The sequence below is a fragment of the Siniperca chuatsi genome, linkage group LG12 (assembly GCF_020085105.1).
Source record: "Siniperca chuatsi isolate FFG_IHB_CAS linkage group LG12, ASM2008510v1, whole genome shotgun sequence".
Lineage (NCBI taxonomy): Eukaryota > Metazoa > Chordata > Actinopteri > Centrarchiformes > Sinipercidae > Siniperca > Siniperca chuatsi.
In genome coordinates, this window is record NC_058053.1 from 27,014,313 (window position 1) to 27,029,833 (window position 15,521).

A 15,521-nucleotide genomic window follows, 5' to 3' on the forward strand; every position below is an offset into this window, starting at 1 on the left:
GTGTGAAGACGACAAGTTTGAAAATGAAACAAATGTGTTGGTCAGAAAGAAGTGAGCTCACCAGACCTCTGCAGCCCGCCGCTCATCCCTGCTGCAGGCTGCAGGCTACATTAGCCGCTACTAGCTTAACACGCCCGAATCCTACACCCAATTGTCAGCGGTCGAGTTGTATTGTGGGTAATGGCAGGTGCCAGGTTTTGACAAAAATAGACGAATGCATGGAACAAAAAAAGCCAATGTCTCTGGTTCTGCTGCACCGATACTGTCCATCATGAGTCCGACAATATTAGGAGTACGATGATAAATCGGTGGAGTACTCTTTTAACAGAAGATGACATTTAGCCAGTTGAAATGGTTGTGTTAGACTAAAGTTTGTGTAAAGTAAACCCTCTAATGGAATTTCATTACTGATCAGCCGTCACACACTTCTGAAAGGAGCTGATGTGTTACCGTAAACCGCAAAGCAAAGCAGCCACATGGATGTAGCCGATTCATTATAGCTGTCTGTTTCTATTTTCATGTCCTTGTTAACAGATTCCTGTATGATGTTGGTGTTGCTGTTTCTCATGCTTGGTTTTGTTTTTCTGTTGGTTTACTTTTTGGCGCTAAAGTGACTTCAGAGAGACGAACTGCTGTTAAAAAAAGGATTCAGAGATGTGTTCAGAGCTGTAGCCACCACTGCGATACCACTATACACTGTGATGTCTGGTTATTGTTTCTGCTGATTTTAACAACCTCAGTTTACGTTCTACAATTACATCTACTGGGCTGATATTCTTTTGAGCCAATGTCTTTAAACGTGACTGTAGTGGGCAAAAAATTATGTTGAAGTAAAATAAAATGCAGGAAAATCCCTCACAGGAATATAATTCTGGTGTCTTTTCACGAGGATTATATTTCTGGGAGGTGTGGAGACAACGTAGACCATCATGTAGAAAGATAACATTTACAGAAAATATCAATTAACAGTTCAATGAATAAACATAATGCAAGTTTTTTTTTATATGTAGGTAAGCATTTCTTAAAACAAGTGGGATTGCACTGGGGTAATTTGCACCAGTAAATTATTAATTTCATTGGTAAATAATCTGGGGATTATTTTATCGATTAATCGATTAGTTGCTTGGTCTATAAAGTGACAGATTCCCACAGCCCGGGGTCTTCAAATGTCTTGTTTTGTCCAACTAACAGTCCAAAACCCAAACATATTTAGTGTACAATGATATAAAACAGAGCAAATCCTCAGCCTGGAGAAGCAAACAGTGTTTGGCATTTTTGCTTGAAAAATTACTCAAACGATTAATCGTCATAGTTAATTTTCTCTAATTAACTGACTAATTGGTTAATCGACCAATGTTTCTGCCCTATGGCCCTGTGTTACAAGGCTATATAACACTATTCACCATTAACACCAGAATTTATTATGTCAGGCTCGGTGGATAAAAGAAAGTTAACATTTATGGACATTCTTCATTCATACTCCTCCTCCTCTTCATTTCTATCCATGAAAACGTCCCAAGGAAACTGCGGTTTTAGAAAAGCCTTTACGGCGCCGCCGCTCCGCCATATTGGCTCAAAGCCTGTAGGCCTCAAAGGGGAATCCTGGGTGACGGCTTGGAGCCAAAATGGAGGACAGCGGAGCAGTTTCATAACCCCCGTGTGGGAGGAGCTTGGTTTTCTGGAAGCTCCGTGGAGCTGAACGTCCAGGCACACGGGCGACAGCGGTACCGGGGAAAAAAGCATAAAGCAACGGCTGGAAAGTGCTGCCGAGCCGGGGAGACCGAGACCGGAGCTTCGGGACTGAACGCCGGTTTAACCCGTCCGTCCGTTTCACGGCAGGAGGACTGTGTGCATCCCTGAAAACACGAAAAGTGTAACCCGCCGGGCTGCTCGGGAAGTGAAGATCCCCGTAACCCACCTGGACGTCCGCCGTCCTCCGGTCTTTTCCTCCTCTGCGAGCGCAACAGTCGGCGAGCCGTTAACGGGAGCAGACACGCCGGCGGAGTAGTTTACTATACTGTTTGTTTGACAGCCACGTACGGTGTGCTTTTTGTGAGACGGGAGTACGACACCGGGAAGCTGTGGGAAAGGCGGGGCCGAACCAGCGGACTCCCAAACTGGATTATTGCGCTCCCCCTGTGCCGATTCACCAACAGCGACGCAGCGTTTTTTTTTTTTTTTTTTTTGGGGGGCGGGGTCGACGAAGGAGGCAACAACTGGAATTTAGAAACCTTTCTTGGGAACTCTTTACCGACCACCCTGCTGCCGGCTGTACGAGCGGGGTTTTGACAGTTATTTGTGGCAGACGGTCAGCTGCTTGTGGCCTTCGTTGTCCTCATTTGGGAGCGTAATCAGGTTCGGGACGCATATTTTGGGGCTAATTCTCTCTCTCTCTCTCCCAAGCCGGGGTCGGACTATGGCGGACGACGACATTCTCTTTGAAGATGTGTACGAGCTCTGCGAGGTCATTGGCAAGTAAGTGTTGCATATGCGTATTTATTTCGCCGTTTTTCACGGTTGTCGCCGGTCACCGGGGCTTTCCAATTAGCGCCACATAATATCCCGAGCGGTGTGGCACGCGCGCAGATGCACGCGCACGCCCAAAAAGCATGGTGATATTTGTGCAGGAACTAATGGCGTGCCCGTGGTCATCATAATTTAAATGTGTAGTGACCTTAACCGTAGTTTATACTAGGTAACATTATATTATTTTAATTAAGCAATTTAATACAGGGGTGTTATTGCCTTTTTTTTGTGAAGGCACAGACACAAAACGCCATGTACGCGATAACAGTTGTTGCATTCCCAGTTTTATTGCTTTATTCCAACATGAAGATAAGATCCTAGTTGGCTGAGGCAGCATTTGTCCTCCTGCATGGTTGGTGTGCTGCCCAGACACAGCACTTGGCGTGATACCGTGCGCTGTGACCCAGTGGCAGTCGGTAACTTGCTGCAGAGATTAAAGGGCAGGGCACCAGACCATCATGAGTCATGCACGCCGCACATCTGGTCATCGTTAGTGGACTGAAGGTCTCATCTCATCCAGGCCACTTGGAATAATATTCATTGCGAGGGAAAGACGTTTTAGGAAGGGTTTTTTTTTTTTTTTGGCTTTGAGAAGTCTCATCTAGGTTGTGTTCAGTCATCGCCATCCGTTGTGCAATAAGAACCTACATTAACCCCATAATAAAGTTAGCAGGTATAATGCAAATATAATATTAAAAACTATCAGGTATGCGTTACACCCTATATGAATATTACAGTTGCAATATAAACAAACATAAAATCACATTATGAGTAATGAGACCGCTGTAAGCTGCCTTCAGGATAATAGTTTTTGTTGCAGAATGTGAATGTGGTGACTGCAGTTACCTTCCTTTTGCAACTCTGCTTTAGAAGTAAGGGAGGTAACAAAGCTCGGTGTATCATTAACGTTTATCCGTTGAATTATGATCTATTGCAACCAAGCAGAACGTTGTGACAGTGTGTGAAAGCAGATATGGCTGCGAATGTTCCCATGCTGCTCCTGCGATGACTAATAAGCGAAACCGGTTAGAAATGGCGCAAAGATCCGTCCATACAGCTCTAGTGTTTTTATTTCTGAAGACCTATTGGCCTTTATGCTCTTTGCATTCTGCTTTGTTCTGCTTCAAGGCTGCACCACACCTGGGACTTTCCAACTTGATATGCACGGCTTCATAAGGGAGCAGTAAGAAGAGAGGCGGTAAATGCTGAGGGAGGCAGTCACTTTGTTTTGATATTCAGCCGAGACAGTTGAATGAGCGGAGAAGATCTGTTTTAAGGGAAAACTGCTTTTTTTCTGCTTTGACCAACGTATGAATAACCGGCTGTGTCATCCAAACTGCTGGTCTTGAATGAAGCACTTCATTGGGCGTACAAACAGAAGCTCCATGTGAATCAGGAGCTTGGCAGGCCCGACAGACATAGTCAGTCATAGCAGGCTGACTGGTTACGGGACTTCTGCGGTGTCACAGAGATGGTTGACTGTTTGACAGGCTGATAAGACCTGCGCCGCACAGTACATGTTTAGGCAAGCCTGAAAATGGTGTGTATCCCACAGTCACAAGCAATTTCTTTCTCTCTCACTCAAAGACACGCGAGCATGGAGCCAAAGAGATCCTCCAGCTCTGTCAGCCCCGCGCCTTCATGTGTAATGTAAAAAAATATATACTAATCACCATTTTAAAAATGTGTTCAGCCGAGGTTCGTGTGGGACAGGAGGAGCACTTTAAAGCCAAATGCTTTGAGTCAGCCACACACAAGCGCATTTGGTCTTCGTTTTCTGAATCACAGCCTTACTCATTGTATTCCACAGATTGTGTGTGATTTTATAGTTTGCAGAAGGAGAGAGCGGCCTTTTATCAGCCGACCTGCTGTTCTGTGTGTGGAGAGCTGCTGCAGCCACAGCTTCTTTTTAAGACCGCTCTGAAGCACCAATTGTGGTTTTTTGATCCTGAAAGAGACTGGATTAACCGGTAGGGAAACCCAACCAAATGACAACACCGCAGTCAGGGAAGACATTACTTTAAAAGCCCTGGATCTTGCATAGGTGTGGGTGTGCATGTGTGTGTTCTGCAGGGTTAGACCCATGTAGTTGCAGATACAGGCCTACATATCGTGAACTGTGCTTGGAAAGCAGCGTTGTGATCACTGCTCTGTGTGTGTCCCCTGGATTTAGTTGGATTTATGTAGGTGCACGGCCTTATGGAAAACAGGATCCACCCTATCATTGTGTTCATATTTCTGCATCATTTGAACAAGATTTAGCCCTGTGCTCGTATTTTTAGAGCACTGACCTCGGACAAAAGCCTGTCGGTCACCCACGTGCGCATGAGTGTGTTGCGTGCATCTGTCTCGCTGTCAGACTGATCCCGCCCGTTGTGTTACCATGTCCTGAGGCACAAAAACAAGAGGGGTGAGGGTGGGAGAAGGTGAATCGAGATGTTGGGACCAAGAAGACGGGAATGAGGGAGAGTAAATCTGGGATGGAGGATGAGAGTTTGCATTGGGGGGATGAGTGAGGGAGCAAGAGAGGTCAGGGGCACAGTAGAAGGAAGCAGTCCATTAGTTTGACTCATACATTAAGAGACATCCAGTGCCTTCGGGCCGCGCTCTTTTCTAGTTCATCCTCGGAACAAAGTTGTGCGTGCGTGCCTGTGTCTCTCGCAGTAGGGGATGTAACGCAGCGCTATGCATAAAGAAATGGACAGCAAGAAAGATGTTGTTTGCCTTTTTGTTTTCCGCAATCCTTGCAGCTCTCAGCTGTGCTGCAGTTAATACTTGGTGTCAACAGCAAATGCTAATGTCAGTGCATCGGACCAAAACTGCACAATATCCCAGGTTTGGGTTCAAGTTATGATGTCATGGTTGTAACATCAGAATGCAGGCTGCCCTATGTTAACCACGCTGATGCTACACAGTCACAGGCCTTTGAGAAGGGTATGCAGCGAAGCATAGCGTCTATCATCTCCTCTGTTAATGGAGCCAAAAACAGGAGCTAATGTTACCCAGCTGAATGGATCAATGGCCTTCTTGCACTGAATATTTGCACTCAGTGGATTTAACAAAGGATATTGTCCTATAACATACATCGCTGCGGAGCTGCTCTGCGCCACTGTGAATAAAATGAATTACCCTCCATTTGCATACCGCGTGGCCTAGGAGGACATATGTCAGTTCTTGCGATTGTGTGGTCTAGTGTGTCCCTTTCAAAGAGGTGACGGGGAATATAAGCCCCAGGCCTGGCTCTGTCTCCTGTGCACGCATCCCCTTCACCTCATGGAGCGAACGGACATCACACAGGGAATGAAATACCTACAAGTTCACTGTTCCACGGCTGCCTTTTTCAGTTTGCTGTGGAAGAAATTATGGTAATAATGAGGAAGGTTCGTAAGTGTGTGTGTCTCCCTCATCCTTCTCCTTTCCCTCAGGAAGAGTAGAGTGGGTTTTTTTTTTTTTTTTTGCCAAGGTGCAACCTGCTAGTTTAGTTAATTATGTATTTTAAAGGCTCTGCTAAGGTTTTTTTGTATTTATGTGTATGTGTAGGATGAAACACTGACCTGTATCAAGACAGGCAGCTCCACCACGGGAGCCATGTCTCTGACAGAGTTGGCCATTGGGGGCCTAGTTTATTAATGGTGATAAAGCGAGGCTAGCTAATGCTGAGCATGTGTAGTGGCCAGCCTCACTGTGCATTGACAAATTGGCCAGAGGTATTCTACTAATAACCCACCCAGGCCATGGCACCACCAGGCCCATGGGCTGTGGGTCAGTAGGTTAAACATTGCTTTGGTTACATTGTCAGACCTAAGTGTGTTTTAAAAGGCAGCTTGCCCAGCACTGAACTTAATGGCAGTTGTGTTCAGCAAGAGCTAAAAAAACCCCATCACACTGGGGGTCAATTTAAATACTAGCATCTGCCAAGTGGTGGTATTTTCTGTACTGTGTTGTCCCTCTTCACTGGTCGAGATGTCTGCTGCAGGTCCTTCTCTAACAAGTTCTCTTTAGCTCCATCCTAATAAATCAGTTTTAATTGGGAGTCGCTGAACAAGATCCAATTAAGAAATGCACGTTTTTTAAGTCCTAATTCGCCAACAATTGTGACTGAATGGGGTCCGTGGCCTCAAGGGAATACACTCGTGGTGTTGTCTCCAGGGTCTTCCCCTGAACTGTGTGTGTGCATAGTGTGTGTGTGTGTGTGTGTGCGCAGCTTGTGTTACATGATCTTAACTCTCCGTTGGGGTTTGGAGGAGAAAATCTGCTGAAAGGCTGGTTCCAGCATGCACAATTACACATAGATGATATAGCAGAGAGATCTCACACTCAACCACTAAAATATTTATCCATCCTCATCAAACTGAAGAAAACACCCCCAGCAGCTCTCTGTGTGCAGCGATAAGTAAAAGAGCTACATTTAGCGTCTTGTTGAGCCCCTCAGAAGAATAAGCTCTGTTCAGATCACACAATAGCTACCTGCTGAAGTATCCTCTCAGTTTGTTTATCTGTCTGTTGGATTCTTCACCGAAATTCAAAATGTCCTCTGAAGTGGCACTCTTCTCTTCCCTGTTTCTGTCAGAATTTTGATTCTAAAACAATAGCATGCAGTGTGTGTGTGTGTGTGTGTGTGTGTGTGTATAAACGTCCAATAAAGGATTTTTTGGCCACTTGGGGGCAGCGGAAACGAGTCGTGAACACACCATTCACATATCATCACCTTTTTAAGTTGATGTGTGAATTGATATGTGAATTTGCATTTACACATCCAGCAGTTACGGAGCAACATTGTCATTCATTTGGAGTCTCGTTTCTGGCCACCTGAAAGTCCAATATTCACTCTCTCTTAGCGCTGTGTTTGGTCTCCAGCAGCTGCTGAGGGAAACATGTGGCTCTTTAGCTGCTAGATGCTCCGCTATGTTCAGCAGCTGCTCTCTGACTGCGTCTGTCTGCTGTTTGCTGCTGAGCAGGAAGTGTACAGTGGCCTTTTGCCTGCTGCAGCTAAAAAGCGACGCTATGAGAGCGGTGAGAGGGAACCAAAACAGTAAAGTTGCTGCCAAACAGCGAAACAGTGAGCTGAAACTCACTACAAAGCTCCGTAAAGCCGAGAGGAGCTGCAGATTCAGCTGATAATCCTCTGTAGGTTCATCGCTACGAGCAACACCGTAGTCGTTTTAACTAACTCGACCAACGCTGCTGCATTTTTTCATGGTGACTGCCATTTGATTGGTCAGTAATACAGTAGCATAGTTTCTCTGATATGATTGGCTGCTTGTGCATTGTCAAGCAGCTTACCTTACTGATAGATAAGTATATAATCACTTCTATTGCCCAGCTCAAAATGAACCAAAAATAGGTATTAAAATTACCATCTTGTAATTTTGTCTATCCATAGACTTTCCATAAAATGTACTGTATCAAGATATGTAAAGCTATTATAGTAAAAATTACTGTGATACAACATTTATCCATATTGCTATTAACATGCTTAATATTGTGTGTTTTAGTGTGAGTGGTTGACCAAGCCAAATTGTCACAATGGCCAATCTCAAAGTGGAAGTTATGGTTGAGCAATGTTAGATGTCCTCCACTGAAACAATGTATAGTGGGTATCTGGCCTTAAGCTCTGCAGCTATCTGCAGCTTCTCCACCAAACACACAATCCTAAAGATAGTGAGACGGCCAGCCACTGGCACAAGTATAGATGTTTTTTTCACCTCCTAAGGCTGTTGTGTATGCAAGGCAGCATTGCAGGATCAGATCAATCTTCTTGGTTTCTTCATTTCTACTTCATGTTTGCACAAAGGGAAGAAAAAGCACATGTGACACCTGACCTTTCTACTAATAGAGTAATCAGTCATGTTCTCCAGATGAAGAGGAGGAGAGGCCTGTTTGATACAATCTGTTTCACCGTTGTCAGATTAGCTAAGCAGGCTAAGTATTTCGGTTATCTATGCAATAGCAGCGTCTTCCGGGACACTGACCCACAGAGCCTCATCGCAGATGAGCAACACTATATTAGTCAGCAGAGGGCCCAAGATGTTTAGCCAGCCCTCTTGTTCCCCATACCTGCCCTGAGCAGGAAGTAGCCCCAGATAAAGAGCACTGAAGCATGGCAGGCAGTGTACACACATGCGCGCACAGACTCACTCAGGTTTATTCACCAGTTGCTGTTTTATATGCGTGAGCACGTGTCTCTGAGTCAGGATCAGAGTTTGTGGTCACAGCAGGCTTCTGTTGGCTAGCAAGGTAATACAGTGCCTTCATTAATGCATTAGTTATGTATTATTTCCCACCTGACCCCGTGTGTGTCTGAGTGCTCTCCCACAGAGATGTCATGTGTGAATAATTAGTTTTATTAGTAGGTTCATAACACACAGAAACACATTTGGAGAGGTGATGAAGATGTCTGTGAAGTCGTCCGCAGCATACACCCAACACTTGCAGCAACACACAATATGCTAGTTGCCTTGGCTTTTAAGGATAAACATGATATCATTGCTGACCAACATCCCTGTCTTTTTCTTAGCGACTGGTGGTTTTTGGTTTGTCCGAGTCAGGGATTAAGTTGCCAAGAGTGCTATTTTTTACTCTTTCCTCCTTTCTCTTGTTTCCAGTTTATTTTCTTTGTCCTACTGTTGTTCAATTGGAGCTTTTTCCAATCTAAACCAATTTCCATGCTGCATGCCAAAGCACACACAGTCACCTGGGTTACAGCTGGGGCCTCCTGGAAAAACAACACCCACCATGCAACACACCGGGAAAAGACATTTCCCTTTCAAGACTTAAAAATTGCTTTTAGGAGTTTTATGGCAGCAGAATTCTAGAGGACATCGTTCATACTCTCAACCCAAACAGAGTATCAGAAGTTACTTATTGGTGCTGTTTTTTCCGAAAACTCGTTCACCGCCTGCTTGCAACAACCAAATGAAAGGTGAATGTGTTAGAGAAACGATTGAGCTTAATGTTGAGCATGTGTTGCCAGTGACAGTCAGACCTATTTGTTCAATGGCAGGAGGAGAGAAAAAGACATGAGGAGAAAGGTTAGAGTTACGAGGTTAAAGTAACAAATCCTCCTCTTCTGAAGATGGTTTGCAGATGTTGAGAGGCTTTGCAGTGATTTCAGTGCAGTTTTGACTGCACTAAACCATCATTGCAGTATGTTGTATATTGTGAGATGGCTAACCCCGTTTCTGCTTGTAGCTAAAGGCCTGATGCATAATTCAGGTCAAGTTATAGTTAATTTAAAGTGCATTATCACATTAAGAGGTTCAAGATAAAACATACACAACTGCTGGGCCATCGTATCAGGCTGAGGAAGGTTACATGTTGTGGGACAGTAAGAAGAGGACTGTTTTGAGTCCTTGCTTTGTTGGGGACGTAACCAGAACCCGGAGTGTGTGCTTCCTTCTGTGATCTAATGAGATCTGAGAGGTTGTCAGGTGCTAGTCTCAATGCACAGCTCTGTGCTGTATGTAAGAGGGAGTACCTTGAATTCTTTCTGATATGTATATTGAGGGAGATTGTGATGTGCTCCAACATAATCGTTCTGGTTAGGATTATAGCAAAACTATTCTGATCAAGGTTCCAGCATTTTGTGGATGAGTGAGTTCGGCGATAGTGTAGAAAATGACTATAGAGAGATTGTGTGATAGTTTCGGCATTAGAGGAGAGAGTTAAAGGTGAGGTAAGCGATTCTGGAGAAATCCAATACCATGACAAATACCATGATTATAGAGCGAACAACGACACAGCAAGTAATATAACTAACTAACGTTAGCTAGGTTGTGGGTTAGCAGACTGTCGCTGCAGTTGCTGCTGCGAGGCTAACAGCCAGAGAGGACAAGGCGGTTTCCCAGAGCCAGCACAGCAGCTCCAGACAGCGACGCTCACAACTCTCCTGCTGCTATAGCTAACATCACAATAGCAGATCTTGGCAAACTAGAGTCAGCTGAATGTCTGCGGGCAAGTCGTTTAACGTCACCTGACACACAAATCAAGGCTGGAACAGTGTTTTTCAGAGGAGATATTCGCTGAATTTGACAAAAAGACGTGTATTGGATTAGAATCGCATACCTTTTTAATGTATGACTCAAAATAACAACATGGATGAGCTGGATATGACATTAATATTTTTTAACTGTAGAGGTCTTAGGAAAAGTATTTTCATCATAATTCAAGGTAGTCATTGTATAAACAGCTGCGTTGGCTCGTCCAGCAGTAAAATTCCAACAGTTTTATCAGCATTCAGCAAATAAAGAGTTTTTAAAGTCAGATGAAAAAGCTTGAAGTTTAAAAAGGCTGGAGGAATCCCAAGTTTGAATTAGTGCTTATAACATTACAGTCAGCATAACATTCAGAGTAAACACTATCTGCAGATGACACAGAGTGGTAACATAAATGTGCAGAGACAAAGAATTGGATCTAAGATGGATCCTTGCGGTGCACCAGGCTCAATAGTAGAAAATTGTTGAAAACTAGTTATTGTTAAATCAACATTTAATTCTGTGTTGAACAGAAGTGGAATGGTTTCTGTCCTCAAGGCCTCTTTCTCACGTTGGAAGGCCCATTGTTTATGGCAGCAGGCATGAAGGCCGGCAGACATATTGATGTAATAGATGATATTTTTATCAATCTGTTCAGCTGGTTTTCAAAAGCTGTTTCTTTACAGCTCCATCTCGGCACACATGGATTTCTCATTATTCATGTTAGTAAAAGATCAGCCCATTTTTCTCCTGCATGCTTTCTGTTTCTTGCAGCTTTTCCATCCTCCGCACTCTCACTGATGGGTGTGTGGAAAACACGTTTTTATTTAATTAACCTCTATTTAACGAGGCAGGTCAATTAAGAACAAAGTTATATTTACAATACAAGTGTGGCAAGACAGCTGAAGGTACAACAAAGACTCTGTTCTGCTTAGTTGTTCTTTGCAGCAGAAATGCTTTCTGGTCTTTTTTTAAAAGTACTGTATGTCTCAACACTCAGCTGGTGTTGTGCGTATCCTTACACCGCAGCACCTCATTCTGCTGTGCTGTAATAAAAGCACATTGAATTAATTTGGCTTAATAACTGGACAAAGAGCATATTCATGCTAGTCTCTATTTTCTTTTTGATTTTCAGAATCAGTGTTCCTTGTGCTTGGCATGCTACAATAGGTTTTTTGCAACTGCAGGATTCATAGATCCTGGCCTATCAACTATTGCTATGAATTGATTTCGAAAAGGGCAGTGGCTGAATGACTGAATTGTTGAGTTATAAACAGAGGAATCACTTGGGCGGACCACACAACCGAGACCCTTGAGAGGAGGCGGTCTCGGGCCGGTTCGTTTTGTGGTGGGAACGTCATCCGACCTCGATCCGACCCAGCTACCACTAACATATCACGCTCAACGAACACGTCTTCGGTTTAGCGTGTTGACGGTTAGCATGTCGTTGTGCACGCTCAATATTAGCTTCCGTCGTCTGAAGGCAGCACGTCTTCTTTGCAAAGCGTGAAGCAGTACAGTGTTTTCAAGACGTTTCCTCGAAGTGCATTTGGCATTCAGCTGGTGTAGTTCTGCCTGGTGTGTTGCCCAGATAATTACCACGGTTATGAGCAAACTGTGCCGTTGCTCCATGTTAAATTGCGTTGCAATGTTTCTCTCAGAAATATGCACTAGTCCAGAACACAGGACCCTCTTCCTGTATTTACTTTCTTGCTCCCGCCCCAGACACGTCTGACCAATAGGCGGAGTGAACGTTTTCATGTGCTTTGTAGTGATGCATTTTGGTTCGCTTTGATTTTTTTCTCTATGTGAAAAGAAAAAGGTGTGAAAACGCCCTTAGTCTGCCAGTTAGTTATTTACTAACCTATAAAAACTTCCGGGCTCTAACAAGGTACTAGCCCATTAAAACTTATTGCCTGTTAATTGGAGAGCAACACACTCTACTACCTTGCTTTGCTACTCCTACTCAGGGTTGTGTGTGTAGGTGTGTTACCTTTTTTAAGATTTGTCGGTCTGGTTGGTAAATGTTAACGTTTCAACATGTAAAAGTTTATCATTGTTTTATTTGTTTCCTCCTCTTTTCAATTGACAGTCTCGCAAGTCACGCAAAGCCGATTGAATGCTCTTCTTTCAGAGCAGCATCATCCAGTTGAGATCTCAGTGACCACAGTCTTCATCCAACTGCTCCAACGTTTGACTGAAACACACAGCGTTTAGTTGTGTTTGGATTGTGGCTGATTCAGACCTGAATGCTTGCTGATTTACACACACACATGGCTACAGGCCATGTTCGCCTATACTCCATGGCTGTGCATTCAGATGAGTCTGATGTATTGTGATGGTGGCCCCTAGTGAGAACCAGAATGGAGGCATTTCATTTATTTCATTCAATCTCTCATTATTGTTTTTGTGTTCAACATGTTTTCTGAACGGTTATAATGGGCTCTGCAGAGAGAGGAAGTCTGATGTAGCAGTGATAAACACTGATCACACTCTAGCCAGCCTGCCTCCTAAACAATGGTTCATATTGATTAGAAGAACGCTTGTGTGTGTGTGTGTGTGTTGGGTAAGACTCACACATAAACACACACCCACATACACAGACATTGATATTCTCCCATTCAACCGTCAGATTGTGAGAGCTGGTGACCCTGTAATCGTCTGTCCTTCTGCCTTTGAGCTTGATTTGTGATCACCTTGTGGTGTGCAACACTATGCAGATATAGCACGACAAATACACACACAAAATAGGCAGCCACACATATTTTGTCAGACTTGGACATCGACCTGTACAATGTTTTATGGCTGTGCTGGGTTTAAATCATTTATACAGTGATACAGAGGTCGGTTTGTGTGACGGGGGATAGAATATCTCATCTTAAAATCAGTCATTTTAATGATGCACGTGTGTTTGTTCCTGTTTGAGTTACATTTCACTTTGAGTGTATATTGTGAAGATGTTTAGCAGTCTGCTTCTGCATATGGCACCCTCCACAGAAGATGGGGGGGGGGGAAGGAGACTGATTGGAAAAGATACAAAACAAGACAAATAAATGGACGTCAAAGAGCTGCAGGCAAAGTAAGACAGTGTAGCGAGGAGGTTAGGAAGCAGTGAACATTTGGAGGAGCATCGATGCAGAGGGCCTTTAACGGACCGCAGCCACATTTAGCAGGTCTATTATGGCTGTGGTGACATATTGTCTGACAGATGGGTGACACATGCTCTGTGTCCCAGCCCCATTGTACGTGCAACTGGGGCTCAGTGACAGAGGCACAGAGCAAGAATCGCTGTGGTGAGCTGGGTGGAAAGCCACATTGTCTTACTTCAAGCTGCCACAGTCTCACAGTACAATGCACAATTACTTCACACTTCAATTCCCTCTTTATCTCTTCCACTACCTACTCAATCTCTTTGCTCTCTTTGCTTAAAATCTGCCACATCTTATTCATGACTGTAAGTGTAGTGTAAATAAAATACTAGTAGTGCACTTAATTATTTCATCAGAACTTCCAGCTCACTAATGTGGAGCGACGTCACAAATCAATGTGTGCATTTCTGGTATAATCGCAGTGATTCCCTGTTTTCCTCTCATCCACAATAATGTGCTGTTAACGGCTGTACTGTATTTATGGCATGACAGAGGCGGAAAAAGGCAAAGAACAACAGAGAGATATTTGTAGTAATTTAGGGGTCCTTCACAACTACGTTACAAAACAATAGCGGCCGATATATCGTTTTTGGATTTTTCAAATTCTGAAATATCGATATCGGTATCAGCCTCAAAAATCCAGTATCACTTAGGTCAAAACCAAGGCAAACAAAGGAGCACCTTCAGCGGAAGACTCCTCCCCCCAAAAAGCACCACAGAGCGCCACAGGAAGTCATTCCTGCCTGTGGCCATCAGACTCTTTAACTCCTCCCTCTAAGTGTCAGTCTGTATGACCCTAAGTCTCTAAACTGGACATTGATCATTAACATCTCTGCAGTACTTGACATAATTGTGCAATATTTCCTGTGTTAATACTCCTGGGCAATAGACTTAAATTCCCTATTTATTGATATTGATATTTATTCATACCTCTATTACTGCTGTGCAATATCCTCCGTCTCATTATAAATAAGCTACACTTAACTTGGCAGTTCATGCACTATTACCTTATACCATATTATTATCATCAACCGGTAAACCCACTTTGTACTTCACACTTATTTTATTTTATACTTATACCCACTTGGTACTTAATTTATTTTCTGACCTGTATTATAGTGTATTATATTTTTTTTGCCTAGTAATTCTCTTCCTGTGTGCGCTGACGTGACAGTGAGCAGCTGTAGCAAAAGAGTTTCCCCTCGGGGATCAATAAAGTATTTCTGATTCTGACGACAAAAATTAGGATACTCAGCCATGAGGTTGGGTTGTTGTTGATAATCATTCAGCTCTCCAACTCTTTGTGGTGCAACATGCTAGATGGCTTCAGCGGTAAATGGAACATCAGAAAACTGCACTCTCATCTCGCCACAAGCCACGTGGTGTTTCTATGCGTGTACTGACCCACGCACACACACAAACACTCCACACACTCTCCGACTCTTTTGTGTCACTCCTACTCATGCCCTTGTACAATGTCTCTGCTCACATTTGTTCTCTAATTTTCAGTCTGTCAGTAGCTTAAACGAAGCTGTCCTTACTCACCGCTTCTACACAAGTGTTAATAGCAATGTTTGTTCTTGTAAAGGAGTTATATGAAGCTTCTGTAGCAACAGGATAGAGAGTGAACGGAGGGACGGTGCCACGGTCACTTTTTGGCCTTCTCTGCCCTGCCATCTGGGGCACCATGGGGAGCTGATGGCCTTCGACTGCATATGTTCTGTGTCGGTGCATTTGCTGTGAGGAAATATGCTCGAAAATATCCCACGTCTAAATCTGTCAACTCAACACGAAACACACGAGCAGCAGCATGTCTCGGTGTCAAAAACACCCAGCTCTCGTGGTCATTTCACCTTCTCCCAGACTGGCGTGC

At 43.9% G+C, this 15,521-nt stretch overlaps 1 protein-coding gene across 18 annotated transcripts in view; it reads left to right on the forward strand.

Annotated features, from left to right (window-relative positions):
• The first annotated feature begins 1,660 nt into the window (after positions 1-1,660).
• caska (calcium/calmodulin-dependent serine protein kinase a) overlaps positions 1,661-15,521 on the forward strand; it is a 120,588-nt gene continuing 106,727 nt past the window's right edge. For 10 of the 18 annotated variants that reach the window (XM_044216256.1, XM_044216260.1, XM_044216264.1 and 7 more), the window contains exon 1: positions 1,662-2,475. In XM_044216256.1, coding sequence (XP_044072191.1) covers positions 2,417-2,475 — 59 coding nt within the window. In that variant the 5' untranslated portion in view covers positions 1,662-2,416. Of the gene's footprint in view, positions 2,476-15,521 lie in introns of all 18 variants that reach the window. The other 8 variants (XM_044216265.1, XM_044216271.1, XM_044216259.1 and 5 more) reach the window with 2 other exon arrangements.